The 19,148-nt window shown below is 40.2% G+C and overlaps 1 protein-coding gene across 5 annotated transcripts in view; it reads right to left on the bottom strand.

Moving 5' to 3' along the window:
- Positions 1 to 19,148, bottom strand: part of samd4a (sterile alpha motif domain containing 4A) — a 174,656-nt gene that overhangs the window by 30,056 nt on the left and 125,452 nt on the right. For all 5 annotated transcript variants that reach the window (XM_048537812.2, XM_048537810.2, XM_048537814.2 and 2 more), the window contains 2 exons: positions 17,596 to 17,705; positions 6,523 to 6,609 (listed from right to left, as the gene is read on the bottom strand). In XM_048537812.2, the coding sequence (XP_048393769.1) occupies positions 6,523 to 6,609; positions 17,596 to 17,705 (197 nt within the window). The remainder of the gene's footprint in view (positions 1 to 6,522; positions 6,610 to 17,595; positions 17,706 to 19,148) is intronic.

Genomic DNA, 19,148 nt, shown 5'->3' with positions numbered 1-19,148 from the left:
ATGAAATCTCCTTGGTGGGTCTGCAGTGACCCTCCAAAAAGCATCCCAGTCAGACCCATCCTATACCTGTAATTTTGCCTTTACCAAAGCTAATTCGCCTAGATTGCCCATCCCTGAACATTTCGGGGAAATTTAGCATGCAAATCCATGCTTGCCGTTGTTTGGTCAGTGCATCAAGTATAATAGTTGAGAGGTCATTGTGTGGCTGAATAGGACATTGGTTAGGACGCTTTTGGAATAACACACGTAATTCGGGTCTCCCTGCTATAGGAAAGGATGTTGTGAAACTTGAAAGGGTTAAGAAAAGACCTACAAGGATGTAGCCAGGTTTGGAGACTTCAGCTATAAAGGAGAGACAGGAGAGGCTGAATAGGCTGGTGTCGGGCGGTGGGGTGGAGGGGGGGAATGACCTTATAGATGTTTATCAAATCATGAGGGGCATGGCTAGGTTAAATAGGCAAGGCCTTTTCCCCAGGGTGCTAAATAGGCAAGGACTTCCCCCAATACTCAAGGATTTAAGCTTAAGGTGAGAGGGAAAAGATTTAGAAGAGTTCTAATGGGTAACTTTTTCATGCAAAGGGTGATAAACGTATGGAGTGAACTGCCACAGAAACTGGAGGAGGCTAGTACAAATACAACATCTAAAAGGCACCTGAATGAATGTATGAATAGGAAAGGTTTAGTGGAATATGGGTCAAATACAGGCAAACTTGACTAGAATAATTTTCGATATCTGGTCAGCATGAACAAGTTGGACTGGATGGTCTGTTCTGTGCTGTCTACCTATATGACACCATCTATGTTTTGACTTCATCATTCAATATATACTAAAGATATATCTAACAGTAAATAAGTATAAGTATTTTCCAGTCCAGAGTGAAAAACTGAATGGGTCACTTGTCACATTGTAAGTTGAAGAAATGATAAGACAGAGTTAATGGGAACTGCAGATGCTGGAGAATCTAAGATAATATAAAGTTCATCCAGCTTCACACTTTATTATCCGAGATTATAAGACAGTTGCCTTTTTCAATTACTTTCTTTACAATAATGAAGTAGTATTATTGGACCAGCTAAGTTTAAGTGTATTTTCTATATTTTGCAAGTTATCACCTTTTATGATCAAACATAACTCCATCCTGCAATTGTTGGTTGAAACATGTTGTAGGGGTGGGGCACTAGATGGGACAACTGAGCTGCTAGTTTTTGGTTTCAAGATAAAACTTGTATTCTTAAGTAAAGGCAATTTCCACGAGTAGGCAAATTCAGAAACCTGCACTCCTACGTGTATCGTAAATGTGACCGAATGACAGCATTCCACAGGCTGAGAAGTGTTGATGGCGAAATTCTGAAGACCCTCTTCAAAAAAAAGACAATGCATGATTGAGGAGTGTGAACGAAACTCAACTTGGAGCTTCAGTAACAGGCAAGAACCCAAGACAAGGGTGTCTACCTATTCAACAACTCACCTACTTGCATAAACATCGAGCCTTGCTTACTCTGACTGCAGCGTATACACTCTCTGATAACCATCACAATAACTTACCAAATCTCTTACTACAACATCCCGTATTAATTCCTGTGATTTCTATCTAGAAAGACAAAAGCAGCACATGTACTAAAATACCATGAGATGAGTAATGATGTCAAATTAAAACAGGTCAACATAAATTCAATGAGTAACAACCAAAACAAAACAAATTGCTGGAGGAACTCAACAGATCTGGCAGCATCTGTGCAGAGAAAACAGTCAATCTTTCCAAAACAAACAACTTCCTCCGTTCTGAGAAAGGGTTACCGGACCCGAAACGTTAGCTCTGCCAGACCTGCTGAGCTTTTCCAGCAATTTTATTTTCGTTCCTGATTTACAGCATCCGCAGTTCTTGCTGTTTTTATTTAGTCAATTCTTCCTGTCTAGTGAATCCTTTCCAGACTACAGAAGTTCTCAAAAACAACTTGAAAGGTTGAAGGTGCTTTCTCTCTACTGATGCCAAATGGATCTGTTTCTCCAGCAATTTCTGATTTTGTTTGTTTCAGATCTGCAGAAAGAGAACTCACACATCCCTACAACCCCACTGGTTCCACAATGTCCTGTAAATTTGTTCTTTCCAGTTTTTTTTTAATGCTCTCGAAGGTTTTGATTGAATCTGTCTTTATCACACTCTCAAGCTGTGGACTGTAATTCTTAACCAGTTGCTTCAAGGAATTGTCTTTCCTCATACCACCTTTGGATCTTTGAAGTCCTGTAGTTCTTGACCTTTGAGCCAATAGGACGTCTCCCCCATTTACCCAGTTTAGATTGTCTATTTTGATCCCCCCTTTTTCAAACCTTCTTTTGCCCAAAGGAATACCTCAGATCTAGCATCTCCAATCTTTTGATATAATTGGAGTTCTTTATCCCTAGGACCATTTTCCGACTATTTCCTGCATCCTATGCAGTGCCTTCACATTCTTGCTAAAATATCATACAAGGATCTATACTCAGCAGAGACCAAATTAGTATTTTCTTCAGGTTTATTATAACTTCTATTGATTTTTTTAAGAATAAAAATCTGGGGAACAAAACATGTTTCCACCACCAGGGTTAAACTGATTCACGAGTAATTGACGTGGTCATCTTTGCATCCTTTATTGGACTAGGATGCGATATTTACAATTCTCCAGTTATCTGACACTACCTTCACAGAAGGATGGACTCCCTCACAGATTCAGACACATCCCATCTGATCCTGCTGACTTAACTAATTTAAGTACAGGTAGCTTTTCTAATAATACTTTATTATCAAATGATATCCATGATCTCAAACAGTACTGAAATCCTGATCCAGACCTTGCCATGTGCTTAGACAAGCTGCTCCAGCACAGTTACAACACTCACATCTACCCAATAATGTGGAAAATTATCTGGGTCTGTCTTGTCCAGAATAAACAGGGCACAAGCAACCCTGCCAAAAACCACCTATCAGTTTACTGTCGAACAGCAAAGTCATGGAAAGAGTCATTAATAGCACTATCAAGAGCGCTCGCTTAGCAATAGTTTACTCACTGATGCTTAGTTTGGGTTCTGCTAAGGTCACTCATTACAATCTTAATTCATAATGCACAACAGTCAAACTCCACACAGGAGAGGAGAATGGTAGCCATTGACATCAAGGCCACATTAAAACAGTGTGGCATCAAGAAACCCTATCTAAATGGGAGCGAATCGGGGCAAACACTTCACTGGCTAGAGTCATACCTAGCGCATGGGAAGATGGATGTGACTATTAGAGGTCAATCACCTCAGTTCCAATATGTCCCTGCAGGAGTCCTTCAGGGTATGTCCCAAACTTGACCATCTGCAGCTGTTTCATCAATGACCTTCCTTCTATCAGAAGGTCAGCAATGGGGTTGTTCATAATGATTACACATTGTTAAGCACCACTGGCGACTCCTCAGATATTGAAACAGTCCTTGGCCAAATGCAGCAAGATTTGGACTAGGACTGCTAACTGGGAAATGATATTCGTATTTCAAACGTGCCAGGCAACGACTGTCTACAGTAAGAGACAGAGATAACATAACCATATCCCTCGATGTTCAATCACGTTATCATAACTGAATTCCCCACTATCAACATCCTAGGGATTAACATTACCCAGATATTAAACTGGACTGGCCATGTAAATATAGCAGCTACAATAGCAGGTTGCGAGCTCAGAAACCCGTGTCAAGTAACTCACGTCCGTACTCCCTAAACCTGCTCACCATCTAGAAATGATGTGAGGATTGTGATGGAGTACAACCCAATTACTTTGATAAGTACAGCTGCAACAACACTCAAGAAACATGACTCACCAAGACAACAAAGCCTGCTTGTCTGGCAGCACACTATCATGTATTTAGTACCTCCACCTCCAATGCACAGTGGCAGCAGGGTGTACAATCTACAAAATGCATGGCAGAAATTCTCAAGATCCTTAGACAGCACTTTCCCAACAAATGACCCACTATCGTCTAGAAGGACAAAGGCAGCAGATACATGGGGGCACCTTCATCTGAAGGCTCCCCTCTGAGCTACTCACCATCCTGACTTTGAAATATTTGATTTAATTTATTATTGTCACATGTACAGGTAGAGTGAAAAGTTTGTTTTGCATACAGTACAGACAGATCATACCATGCAAAAGATTATCGGGTGATTGAACAGAGCAAGGAATATACAGTTAGAGAAGGTGCACAAAAAGTAAGATCAACATTAACATTAGATTTGAAATTTGAGGGGTCCATTCAGAAGTCTAATAACAGTGGGGAAGAAGCTGTTCTCGAAGCTATTGGTACATGTGTTTAAGCTTTGGTATCTTCTACCTGATGGAAGAGGTTCAAAAGAGATTAGAACCAGGGTAGGAGGGGCTTTGACGATGTTGGCTATATTTCCAAGGCAGCAAGAGGTGAAAATTGAATCAATAGATGGAAGGCTGGCTTGAGTGATGGACTCGACTGTGTTTACAACTTTCTGGAGATTATTGATGGTCGTGGGCAGAGCAGTTGCCGTACCAAGCTGTGATGCATCCAGATAGAATGTTTTTTATGTTGCACCTCTAAGGGCTAGTGAGATTTGTTATGGATATTCTGAATTTCATTAGCCTTCTGAGGAAGAGAAGGTGTTGTTGTGCCTTCTTGACCGTCACATCAACATGGATGGTCTCGGACAGATTGTTGCTGATCATCAAGTTTCTAGGGGTGTTAAGCTCAACCACCTCCACTGATGTAGGTAAGGCCGTGCCCTTATCCTTGTCAGCTTAATGTCAATGATCAGCTCTTTAGTTTTGCTGACATTGAGGGAGAGATTGTTATCTTGTCACCAGGCATTCCCTGTCGCCTCCATATTCTATCTCATCATTGTTTGATACCTCGCCTACAACAACGCAGGTGTTGAAGATTGTCATGGAGGAGGTGCTGTTGCATATCTTCACTGATTGCAGTCTGTAGGTCAGGAAGTCGAGGATCCAATTGCAGAGGGCAGAGCAGAGACGCAGGTCTCAGAATTTGGAGATTAATTTGTTTGGGAATATAGTGTTGAAGGCGAGCTGGAGTCAATAAGTAGAAGCCTAGTGTAGGTAATCCTTATTATCCAGACGTTCCTGCGATGAGTGCAGAGCTAGGGAGATGATGTCCATGGACCTGTTTGCATCGGTAGGCAAATTTCAAGAGATTTGCAAATATATAGCTGTTCCTTCGGTGTCATGGGATCAAAATCTCAGATGTCCCTTCATAATAGCATTGTGGATATGCCTAATCCAAATAATTATAACAGTTCAAGATAGCTGTTCATTACTATCTCAAGGGCAACTAGGCATGGCAATTAAATATGCCCAAGCCAGCAAAGCTCACATCCAACAAATGAACTAAAATGGGGACTACTGGGATCAATTTAGGAGAAACTCACGTAATACTGGATCACCCAAGTATACAAATCAAATTTTAAAAAGTAATATACACAAAATGATGGCAAAGTGACCCTAAATCCAGTGGCTGTCTGGAGAAGAACTCTGAAATGTCAAGGAAACAAGCTTTAACCCAAGACACTGGCAATTTTTATTTTCAGAATTCTATGTAATAACTTGAACTCTGCCTGAGATCTGGTGGTAACAATACGTATTCCTGACTAGCTTTACGATAAAAAAATTTTAAAAGTTCAGCCTTTTCTAACTTGAATAAAAATTGATCAGCATCTACTAATAACATTTACAGAAATTACCACTTTTAAACTAGTTTTGAAATTTGTCAGAACAATGTAACAATTGAAAGTATATTCAATGGAAAACATTCATCTTGATAGCCTGGTCACATTATCACTAAACTATTGATCCAGAGATCCGGATAAAGTCCTAGGAACCCAGGTTAAAATCGTAGCATGACAAATTGTTCCATGTGACACAAAATGGTAAACTAGGTTGAAATATTACATCTTTTTAATACTCACAAATAAATATCAAACGGTCAATGTCATTATCGGTCAATACCATAGTTGTGGAGCTAAATCAAAAGGCATAAATCTTTGACAAGTCTGGAATTAAGAGTGATGACAACCATGAAGCTGTTGATGATTGTTGGAACAAACATCTGGCTCACAAACATCCTTGAGAAGAAAACTGCTTTCCTACCGGGCCTGGCCTACGTGTTAATTCAAACACAGCAATTTGATTGACTCTTATGTGCCCTCTGGGGCAATTAGGGATGGGAAATAAATGTAGGTCTAGCCAAAGATGCCCAAATCCCATAACGGATACAAGAGGAGATTGAAGAAAACTAAACTATTTGACCGAAGTATTCTTACACAACCTTGAAATCAATAACAAAATACAATTTGGTATGGGTAAAATAGAACAGAAGTGAAAATTTGTCCCATTAGATGAAAGTGTTTTTTTGCCAAACACACATATGCCATTGCAAAGACCAAAATGTGGAAGGCTTCAGCACAGAGGCCATCTCTAAATTACACAGAAGAACAACTGTCATATATAACAGCGCATTTCTTACCTTTTCCAACGATCTGAGCACATTCTGTCTTTCCTTCAGTTTTTGTATACTTAGGACAATTTTGTGTCTTGCACCTTTGGTTACATTCTGCATACAGGACAACAAAAATAGGTCTTACATATCTACTTCAATGGTAATTTTAAAACATTTGATCATATAAATGGCATTCTCCCTGCCTAATAAAATATTACTTTTGTATTTAAACTTAGATGTTGCATTAAAATTGTTTTATTGGATACAAACAGTGGACTAACTTGTAACATTGTTTCTTAGTGGGGCTAATCCTAATAGTTTCAAATATATATAAAAAGTCATCAGTCGTTATTGGTCAATGTCATAACTTTGAAGCTAAATCAAAAAGGTGTAAATCTTGGACAAGATATGGTCTGTATTTAAATGACCCACCATCAATAAAATGGAAAGGAGAAAGCAGGTGACAGACAATAAGAAAAATAAAGATTTCCTCAAGTAACAATTGCAAGGAGGATAGTGGCCAACTGTACGCAGAAAGTAAATGCAAAAGAGCCAATCTTGACTTATTTATTTGGGTGTCTGTAGCTGCACACTTGGAGAATGGTACAAGAAAAGCTGAGTAAATCTTAAAATGATTTATTATACAGACTTCTAGAGATACTTTCTGAACTCAACCCATTTGCTTTCTGAAATGACCATACGCTTCACCATTAAAACATATTGAATTTTTTCTAGTTTCTGCCTTTATGCAGGATATTTGAAAATAAATCCCATCTATTTTAGTCTACCTGGTTCAACTGCAAGCAATATTAACAACCAATTAATATTTATAGCATTACTAGTTAACTGTGATAAGAGTGGAATATCATTCCTTTACTGTTTCATATTTTCAAGTGTTCTGCATTTAAAATGCAGGAAGTCTTCTAATTTCACAAGACTGGACCTCTATTAGTCTACATGACTGCAAAATAATCTTGGCCACAACAGACAAAATAAAGTGAGAAAAATAGAAAAGTCCGTAACTATTGAAGGTGTAGGTAGAAAGTAGAAAGATCACTGCATAGATAAATATAATACATTATCGCTGCAACATGTGCACAAATTTAGTAACAGTCACTGATTGCGATTTAAATTTAAAAACAGTGCCAAGTTATTAAGTGTCAAACTGAATCAGAGATTGCCATTGTGAACATAAACATGTGAATTTTGCTAATTCAAAAATCACAAAATTTATAGAATTTCTTGCTTTCTTTGGTTTCAAAGTTGGTGGCTATTCCTTCAGTTGCTTAGGGCAGACAATTTGGAATAATAACAACATAATAACATAAACATAAAAGCATAAGAACTAGGAGCAGGAGTAGGCCATCTGGCCCTTTCGAGCCTGCCCTGCTATATAATAAGATCATGGCTGATCTTTTTGAGACTCAGTTCCACTTACCCGCCTATTCTCCATAACTCTTAATTCCTTTCCTGTTCAAACATTTATCTAGCCTTGCCTTAAAAACCAGTGAGGTAGCTTCAACCGCTTCACTGAGCAGGGAATTCCACAGATTCACAACCCATTGGGTGAAGAAGTTCCTCCTGACCTCAGTCCTACATCTGCTTCCCTTTATTTGGAGGCGATGCCCTCTAGTCCTAGCTTCACCTGCTAGCGGAAACAACCTCCCTGCCTCCAACTTATCTATTCCCTTCATAATCATATATGTTTCTGTAAGATCTCCCCTCATTCTTCTGAATTCCAATCAGTATAATTCCAATGAGTATAATTCCAGTCAACTCAGTCTCTCCTCATGATCCAACCCTCTCAACTCTGGAATCAACCCAGTGAATCTCTTCTGCACCCACTCCAGTGCTAGTACATCTCTTCTCAAGTAAGGTGACCAAAACTGCACACAGTACTCCAGGTGTGGCCTCACCAGGACCCCATACAGCTGCAGCATAACCTCCCTGTTTTTAAACTCCATCCCTTTAGCAATGGTAGACAAAATTCTATTTGCCTTTTTAAATCACCAGCTGCACCTGCAATCCTACTTTTAGTGATACATGCACAAGGACACCCACGTCCCTCTGCACAGCAGCGTGCTGGAATTTTTTAACCATTTAAAACATAGTCCATTTTGCTGTTATTCCTACCAACTTATCAAGATCTCACCCTTATCAAGATTGTACTCCATCTGCCAGACCTTTGCCCACTCACTTAGACTATCTATATCCCTCTGCAGACTTTCAGTCTTCTGCACACTTTGCTCTACCACTCACCTTAGTGTCATCTGCAAATTTTGACACACCACACTTAGTCCCCAACTTCAAGTCATCTATGTAAATAGTAAACAATTGCAGTCCCAACACTGATCCCTGAGGCACACCACTAACCACTGATCGCCAACCAAAAAAAAACACCCATTTACTCCTACTCTTTGCTTTTTATTGGTCAAGCAATCCTCTATCCATGCAAATGTATTACCTGTAATACCATGCAACTTTATCTTACGTAGCAGCCTTTGGCATGACACCTTGTCAAATGCCTTCTGGAAATCCAGATACACCACATCTACAGGTTCCCCATTGTCCACGATACAAGTAATGTCCTCAAAAGAATTCTACCAAGTTCATCAAACATGGCCTACCCTTCATGAACCCATGCTGTGTGTTCCCAATGGGACAATTTATATCTGGAAGTCTTGCTATTTCTTCCTTAATGATAGATTCAAGCATTTTCCTCACTACCAAATTTAAGCTAACCTGCTTTTTGTCTACTTCCTTTTTTAAAAACAATGCCGTCACATTGGCTGTTTTCCAATCTGCGGGAACCACCCCAGAGTCCAGTGAATTTTGATAAATTACTAGGGCATTTGCTATTTCCCTAATCACCTCTTTTAGTACCCTGGGATGCATTTCATCAGGGCCAGGAGACTTGTCTACCTTTAGCCCCACTAGCTTGCCCAGCACTGCCTCCTTAGTGTTAATGATAGTTTCTAAGTCCTCACCTGCGATAACCTTCTGCCATTAGTTTTTGGCATATTATTTGTGTCTTCCACTGTGAAGACCGACACAAAATAACTGTTTAATGTCTCAGCTATTTCCTCATTCCCAGTTATTACATTGGTCCTTTCGAGGATGAGAAGGCCAATGTTTACCTTCGCCACTCTTTTACGATTTACATATCTACAGAAACTTTTGCCATCTGTTTTTATATTTTGAGCTAGTTTACTCTCAATCTATCTTACTTTTCTTTATAACTTATTTGTGGCTTTCTGTTGGCCAGTAAAGATTTCCCAGTCTACTAGTTTGCCCACTACTCTTTGCTTTTTTGTATATGTTCTTTTTTCAATCTGATACTTTCCTTTATTTCCTTAGACATCCATGGCTGGCTCTCTTGTCCTACAGTTCTTCCTTATCACTGGAATATACTTCTGCTGAGCACGGTGAAAAATTGTTCTGAAAGTCCTCCACCGTTCCTCAAGTGGCCCACCATAAAGTTTTTGCTCCCATTCTACCTTAACTAACTCCTCCCTCATTCCTTCATAGTCTCCCTTGTTTAAGCGCAGGACAGATTTAACCTTCTCACGCTCCATCTGTATTATAAATTCGACCATACTTGATCACTCTGAGAGAATCCCTAACTGTGAGATCATTAATTATTCCTGTCTCATTACACAGGACTAGATTTCGGAACCTACAAGGGAGCAAGCTATCCACTCCATATTGTTCAAGTAAGTTATCGTGGATGCATTCTATGAACCCCTCCTCAAGACTGTTGTGACCGACCTGGTTTGACCAACCAATATGTAGATTAAAAAACCTCACGATAATTGCTGTACCATTTTTACATGCATTAGCTATTTCTATGTTTATTGCCTGCCGCACCATGATGTCATTATTTGGTGACCTATAGACCACACCTATCAGTGACTTCTTCTCACAGCTATTCCTAATTTCCACCCAAATGGATTCAGTGTTTTGTTCAGTAGAACCTATATCATCTCTCACTCCTGCCCTGATATCATCCTTAAAAATCTGAGCAACACCACCTCCCTTACCTTCCTGTCCAAACATCCTGGTGTCTAAATTTAACCGGCCACTCCTCTTTGCAGATCTCTTGAATACATTTGAGAGCGAGAGTTCAAAAGGTATTTGTTAAACTCTCTCCACATAGCAATTGAACTTAACACCTGTTCCTTCCTTTCCTTTAAAAGGCTTGTATTAAAACCTGTGTACACCTTTATCAGTCACATACTTAAACATTCATCGACTTAGGAAGTAATTTTTTAAAAGCACAATGGGGTCAACCAAGTAGCAGACAAAGAGGGAAGCCATTCTACTGTTCCTCAACTGACCATAACAAGTCCTCCAACTTGAAGAGTGAGCATGTTGCCAGTGGACAATAGGATGACGGGCTGCCAAAGTTTAAAAGAAAGAGTAGAACAGAAAGTAGTCTCCCAGTTATGATAATTCGGTGATGTTTGAAACCTGCTAATCCATACTGTCATATTTGCTTGCTTCTGCATGGGTTAACTTCATTTGGTCATTTATAAAACATGCAATATTCAACTTTCACAATTACATGTACAGAATGTACTAAGATATTTTGAAAAATATTCAGAACTATAACTTACTGCATTTCAAAACTGCTGTAAAGAAACCTTTACTAAAATCTTATTTTTCCCTAAAGCAGGAGTATAATGGTTTCCCTGTTTAGGGAGCTTGTGACTTTTAGAGACCCCCTAACCGGAAATGAAACTGACCTTTCAATTTCTAATAGGACTAAAACTGAAACCGAGATTGAAAAGTTCTGGAAGACTAAAACTATGTTTGAGGACATAACACCAGAGATCAAACAACAATCCCGGTGACACCATGTTGGTTGGCTATAGATGACAAAGGCTATATCAAGAAGCTGAGAATAAGTATACGGTTTCTGTTACATCAAGATGGATTTCATAATCCAGAACATCACAAAGTTGAGGATGTCGTGTGGACAGATGGCATTTTTGGTGAAGACTGTTCCAATGCAATTTAGATTGGCTTTGCACTGCTGTCAGCTGAATATCATGCTAAACACTAGGTGAATAACTGAAAATTCTTCTTAAAGACATGCTGAGCTGACCGCCAATCTAATTCTTAAGATCTTTGTGATTCTTCCTGGGAAGAAGATGGTTTTATGAGGAATTGGGCCATTTTGTGAGGAAATGAGCAGATTGGGAGCTATATTCATTGTGAATGAGAAGTGATTTTATTGAAACATGTCAAATTCTGCCACATATGATAGACGTGAAAATGAATCCTTACTCTGATTCTCATTTGTGTTCATAAGGGTCGTGTATTTGTTGGCACTCACACATGTATGCTATGTACTGCGCAAAGGGGTGCAATATTGAAACTGGATTCAGGAGGAAATGGGAATGTGCTCAAAGGCATCAAATGGCGGTATGGAGCGGGGTCATGAGCTTGTGGAAGGAGGTGGAAGAGGGGAAAGTGAGAATTCAGGAAAAGGGTCATGGAGTGAGGATGCAGGAAAGGGGGTTGAGGGAGAGAGTTTGATTAAGAGGGGATTCCCACGCCATACACAGATGCACGCCTACTCCATTCTCATCCGCATCGCTGCTGAACCCTGTTTCAATATTTTTTCAACTTTTCAGTGCGTGCATGGGATGTATGTTTTCACTGGAAGTTTGCCTTACAATGTAACAGCAGGAGACTTATACACATGCACATTTCCAGCTTATCACATGTCCAGCAGACACTTTTGTACAACAGTACTGTTAAGTCTCTTCATTAGCAAGCACTTAAGGTTGGATCATCAAACATATTAAAGTCTGAGTTAGACAGATTGATTGGCAAGATGTTATGGTGGTTGGCAAGAAACTGAAGTTAAGCCAACAATCAGATCTTACATCGCAGAGCAGGCTTGCTGTTGACAAATGGCCTACTCCTACTGCTAGCTCATCTACAAAACTATCAGGATGAAGAGATCATTTTCAGATTCACAAACTACAACTTGCATGCCACAGAGATCACTGCTGGAGCCTCAACTACTTACAATGTAGTATTGAGACTTGGATAAAGGATCACACTACCACAACTTCCCCTTAACGCAACACAACTCTAAACACCCCAGCACTGACCCATTCCCCATATCAACCCAATTTCCTCAGTCCTGGCTAGATAACACTTTTTATTTTGTATTATCAGCATTCTCTATCATGGCCTGAAGAGAAATCCTATAGAAAACTGTATCTTGATGTTTCATATTTAAATTCAGATTCTTTCACAAAAAAACTTTGCTGAATTCAGAACAGCTAAGAATGATCAGATGATTGTAGACCCAAAAGTTTCTGAACTTCCTACATTATATATACATTCCAGTTAAAGCTGACACAAAGGACTTTGAATTGAACTGTCTACTTCCAGCTCTGGGCAAATGAGAAACATGAAAACCCACTACACTAAAACTAATGGTAATACTTCTGTCTCTTCACCTTGTAATGGATGCTAAATGTGAGGGGTAAAGCTTCAACGTTAGTTTAGTGTCCTTCCAATCAGTCCACCAAGGTGGGCTCTCAGCAACAGAAATGTCTATTTTCATCACATGACTGAAATCAGATCTTATTGAATAGGTTAAATATGCAATTCTGGGAGCCTAAGTCAGTTGCTGCTTGACCTCCAAAGGCAGAGCAAAACACCAGGCTGAGGTGCCAGTGCGGGTCCAAGGCAGACTATCTCCAAGCTGCTGGCAGGAAAGAAGCCAACACTTTACTTATAATATGGGAATCTACTGGACTGAGCACACTGAGAAATGTATCATTCGATAACTGTAAACAGGAAGTTGCAACTCATGAGCTTGCTTTTTGAAAATAAATCAAAAATCTGAATGTATCAAACTTTGTAATTTGTAACGTACCTTCCTCTCCTGTTCAATTAACTGAATGTGTATGTACATGCATGCAGCGGTGAAACAATTTCACAATGTTTTGAATATTCTGTTAATAAACCCTACCTTTGATTTTATCTTAAAAAGGTTTTTGCTGTAGTTTTATTCCAAAACTTGAAATCTGAAAATCAAATTTAAGAAAGACCCTTTGACCTGCCTCAGTAAGGGACTGCAGACAATAGAGAAAGGACTAAATCAAACAATACCTTTCAGTCTTGGAATTTAGGGACAAAAGGCAATCAATCATGAAGTCATTTTCTCTTTGCTCATGACACTGGTCTCTGATAATTTTTTGAACAACTTCATGACTGAACTTAAGGTAAATATTAGCACCAATAACACAGCAGAGTCAGGGGTTCTGAAGTAGCAGTGCACAAAGCACGGCCAATGGTATGGCTGTGAGCAGAGCTTGAGGAATGATCGGGGGCAGTTAAATTAGAAATCCAGTCAGAGATATACAGCACGGAAACAGACCCTCTGGTCCAATTCATCCATGCTGACTAGATATCCTAAATTAATTTAGTCCATTTTCCAGCATTTGGCCCACATCCCTCTAAACGCTTCCTATTCACGTGCACATCCAGATGCCTTTTAAGTGTAATTGTACCAACCTCCACCACTTCCTCTGGCAGTTCATTCCATAAACACATCACCCTCTGCATGAAAAAGTTGCCTCTTAGGTCCCATTTAAACCTTTAACCTCTCACCTTAAACCTGTGCCCTCTACATATGGACTTGCCCCTCCCACAGAAAAGACCTTGTCTCTTTACTCTATATGTCCCTCATGATTTAATAAACCTCTAACATCACGCTTCAGCCTCTGACATTCCAGGAAAAATAGCTCCAACCTGTTTCAGCCTAACCCTATGGCTCAAACCTTCCAAACCCTGGCAACATCCTTGTAATTCTTTTCCAAACCCTTTCATATTTCACAACATTGAGGTTGTTGACTTGCTTGCTGAGCTGGCTTGTTCTCGTTCAGACATTTTGTCACCATGCTAGGTGACATCACCATTCCGATAAAGCAAATTATTCTACTCTGCTTGGAATTTATACTGTTTTGTCCGTTATGGTGATTGGTGTCATTTCCAGTTTTGATCTGTATGGGTTTGTAATGGGCTCTAATTCTATGCGTTTGTTGATTGCATTAATGGTGGAGAATCATGCCTCTAGAAATTCCTGCAGGTGTCTATGTTTGGCTTGGGCTACTGTTATTACCTTGTCCCAGTTAAATCGATGGTCTTCATTTAACTCAGCCAACGGGTCAAGATCCCGCTGTACTCTGAAGCAATCTTCTTCGCTGTCTCTTATACCTCCAACTTTAGTGTCATCTGTAAACTTGTTAACCATACCTATACTCACATCCAAATCATTTATATAAGTGGCGAAAAGCATTAGATCCACACACTGATCCATGTGGCGCACATGCTGGTCACAAGCCTCTAGTTTGAAATGCAACCCTCTACCATCACCCTCTGTCTTCTTTCTTCAAGCCAGTTCTGTATCCAAATGGCTAGTTCTCCCTGTATTCCATGTGATATAACTTCGCTAACTTGTCAACCATGCAGAACCTGGTGAAACACCTTACTGGAGTCTATAGAGATCATGTCCACCTCATCAATCCTCTTTGTTACTTCTTCAAAAAACTCAATCAAATTTCCCCACACACAAAGCCATGTTGTCTATCCCTGATCAGTCCTTGCCTTTCCAAATACATGTAAATCCGGTTACTCAGGATTCCCTCCAACAACTGGCCCACCACTGACATCAGACTTACCAGTCTACAGTTCCCTGGATTTTCCTTACCACCTTTTGTAAATAGATGCACATGAAAAGAAACATTAGAAATTATTAAAAACAAAATCTGTCATTGAGTGGAAGACAGAACTATAGAGGATAGTGGCTTCAGCTAGAACTGCACCGCAATGGGCAGCACGATGGTTCAGTGGTTAGCACTGCATCCTCACAGCGCCAGGGACCCGGGTTCAATTCCAGCCTCGGGTAACTGTCTGTGCGGAGTTTGCACACATTCTCCCCATGTAATTGTCTGTGCGGAGTTTGCACATTCTCCCTGTGTCTGCGTGGGTTTCCTCTGGGTGCTCCGGTTTCCTCCCACAGTCCAAAGATATGCAGGCTAGGTGGATCGGTCATGCTAAATTGCTCATAGTGTTCAGGGGTGTGGGGATTATAGGGCGATTGGTCTGGGTGGGATGCTCCAAGGGGCGGTGTGGACTTGTTGGGCCAAAGAGCCTGTTTCCACACTGTAGGGAATCTAATCTAAACCCCACTTAACTCTCCAATTGATCCATGCTGCTGCCAGGAGAGCAAGTTCCTGCTGCAGACTATGGAAAAGGCGAGAAAATACTGTTTTTTTTAAAAAGAAGGTTAGTGACATACATCTTTGCTTTGTTGCTAACTGCAGGGTCCCTTTTCAAATCTTTCTCTTCTCAGTAAAAACATGCCTCGCTAATTGTGAACTTCCTCACTTTAGGGAAAAGGCCTTTGTTATTCACCTAAACCAAGGCCCTCATTACCTCATTATTGGGGGGGGGGGGGGAGAGAGGGCGCAGAATGCTGTGCCTATCCAGCCACTCTTTGTAACTCCAACTCCCTCCCTGGCCCCCGCCCTGGTCCCAGCAACTACCTGGTGAATCTTTTCTGAAACTTCTCCAGCTTAATAGTATCCTTCCTATAGCAGAGCAACCAAAATTGTAAACTGTACTCCATAAGGTGACCTTATCAGCATAGAAACATAAGATAAGAGCAGGAGGTGGCCATTCGAGCCTGCTCCACCATTCATCACAATCATGGCTGAATGTCCAACTCAAAGCCTAACTCTGCTTTCTCCTCGTAACCTTTATTCCCATTCGCTCCAAGTGCTATATCTAGTCACCTCTTTAACACATTCCACGTTTTGGCATCAACGACTTCCTGCAGGAATGAATTCAACAGGATCACCACTGAGTGAAGAAATGTCTCATCTCTGTCCTAAACGGTCGACCTGGATTCCTCAGACTGTGACCCTTGGTTTTGACACTAACCATCGGGAACCTGAATCTACCCTGCCAAGTCCTGTTAGAATCTTAAGTCTCTATGAGATTCCCCCTCCTTCGTCTGAACGCCAATGGAAACAATCTTAACCCAGTCAATCTCTCCTCATATGTCAGTCCTGCCATTCCAAGAATCAGCCTGGTAAATCTTTGCTGCACTCCCTTGATCATCAAAGGGACTGCATTTGCCAATACGGCAGTTCACAACAAGAGTATCCTTCCTCAGAAAAGGAGACCAAAACTGCACACAATATTCTAGGTGTAGCCTCACCAAGGCCCTGTATAACTGCAACAATACATTCCTGCTCCTGCACTCGAAAATTCTCGCAATGAAGGCCAACATACTATTTACTGCCTACTGCACCTGCACGCTTACCTTCAGCAACTCAAGGACAATTAGGGATGCCAAGCTAACACAACACAAATTCTTGCATGAATTCTTTTTAGAATTTAGTAGCATTCTGTCAGTCAGAAGGTTATGCACCACTTTAGAGACCTGAACACAAACTAACCGAAAGGTTTCTATTATAGTGGGAGACAGATGAAAAATTAAGCTATGTCTGGTCTCAGCAACTTAAAGAATTTCATGGAAATAGTGAAACAGTAAGGAAGTTTTCAGATGTCCTGATCAATATTATTCACTGAACAAAAAAACCACCATGGTCATTTTTTTCTTGTTGCTGTTTGAGCGTTTTGATTGTCTGCAAATTCCCCAAATTAAAACAGTGGTTACACTTTAAAGTGTATTTCATTGGTTGTGGAGCCCTATGGAATATCCAGAGGTCATTAAGGGCACTATATGTCTGAAAAAGGCAAACAGATCTGTAGGAAATTACGAGAATACATAAACAAATATATGAATGCGTGGATGCCCACATTTTGTGTGCAAGAGAGCACACAATTGTTCGAACAAAAGGGCAAATAATTAATAGATGGGTCTGCAAACAGAAAAGGAATCAGAGATCATTCAGACAAACACACGTAAATTAAAGTGGGAAAATCTAAAACTTCCCCAAAAATCAAAATTTCAACTTACAAATTAACAGATCTTAAAGGTCAATTGATAAAAGACACTAAAATTAGCATTTTTCCAACAAAGTCAGAGTATAATCAACCTACCTGTGCCTCTAATTGTACTTCTGTAAGTGCCATCATTTCTTCATACGTTAGTTGAGAGAATAGAGCTGCATACTTATGCAGACGCAAACTTTTAAGCCAAGCTGGAACATCTGTAATTGAAATGATGGTAGGCTTAGAGATAAATATCTTTATTTTGTACCTAGCATTAATCACTTATTGACTCTTGCAAAATTTTCAGAACTTCCAATTCTTAGTCAGTACTAAGTTTGTTGGCAAACATTTCAGCACTAGGGCTAGCAAATCCACTTGGAATATCACGGTCCCTGGCTAAATTACCTCTGAATCATCACAAGATTGTCCAGAACAGCTGCATAAATGCAGAACCAATATTGGTTGAGCTGACTCAGTACATCTGCTATGTCAAATAATTTCTAAATTTAGCAGAGTTTGATGTACTTTCACATAGTACATTCCAAAAGGCTATTTCACCGAAGATCTCTTTCACGAAAGACAAGGTTATGTCTCTGAAGATAAACATTATTATGTGTTAATTTCAGGCCATATTTTGTGACTCAGATGCTTAATTGCTGTAAAAACAGTATTTGGAGCACCATTCATTGAATCCAAGATTATTTTGAATTGTAAAATTACAAGCTTTAGAAATGAGATGTAAAAAGTAGGAAAGCATTTTCTTCAAGCATTGATAATTCCATTACTCCCATATAGAACTAAACAGACTATCAAATTTGGAATACTACCCAGTAGAACGTCTGTCTCCTAATAATATTATCTGATGTTTTGATCTTAAAACTCCCCAAGAATATGACAAATAGGAGCACAAATAAGCCTTTCAGTCCTTCAAGGATGTTCCACTATTCAATAAGATCATTACTAATTATCTATCTCAACTCTACCTGGCTCGACTAACCCTATAATATGTAATTTCCTTAAGGCCCAAAAGAAGACCTGTCAACTTCTGACTATCCACAGTCTCTGGGGCAGAGAATTCTGAAGATGCCGAGCCCTTTGCGTGAAGAAATTTCTCATTTCAGTCCAAATGATCTGTTCTAATGAGTTAGTGACCACACTAATTCTAAACCTATACCTTTTGCCCTAAGCCCACCAAAGCCCCTAAGAAGTTTCAATTATATGACCTCAATGTGGCAGCTCAGAGACGGGGGTGATGCCCCTGACTCCTACATGAGCAGGAAGTGCGTCCAGCTGCAGCTCTTGTTAGGCTGCATGACAACTCTGGAGCTGCAGATGGACTCACTTTGGAGCATCTGCGATGCTGAGGAAGTCGTGGATAGCACATTTAGCAAACTGGTCACAATGCAGATTAGGATTGCTGAGGGAGAAAGGGAATGCTGACCAAAAGGCAGAAAAAAAGCAGGAAGGCAGGGCAGGTGTCCCCTGCGGTCATCTCCCTCCAAAACAAGTATACCGTTTTGGATACTGTTGGGGGAGAAGGCTCACCAGGGGAAGGCAGCAGTAGCCAAGTTCAGGGTACCATGGCTGGCTCTGCTGTGCAGAAGGGTGGGAAAGAGAGTAGAAGAGCTATAGACATAGGGGTTCGATTGTAAGTGGAGTAG

Source organism: Stegostoma tigrinum, chromosome 10 (assembly GCF_030684315.1).
Source record: "Stegostoma tigrinum isolate sSteTig4 chromosome 10, sSteTig4.hap1, whole genome shotgun sequence".
Lineage (NCBI taxonomy): Eukaryota > Metazoa > Chordata > Chondrichthyes > Orectolobiformes > Stegostomatidae > Stegostoma > Stegostoma tigrinum.
This window is presented reverse-complemented; position numbering and strand designations above follow the sequence as displayed.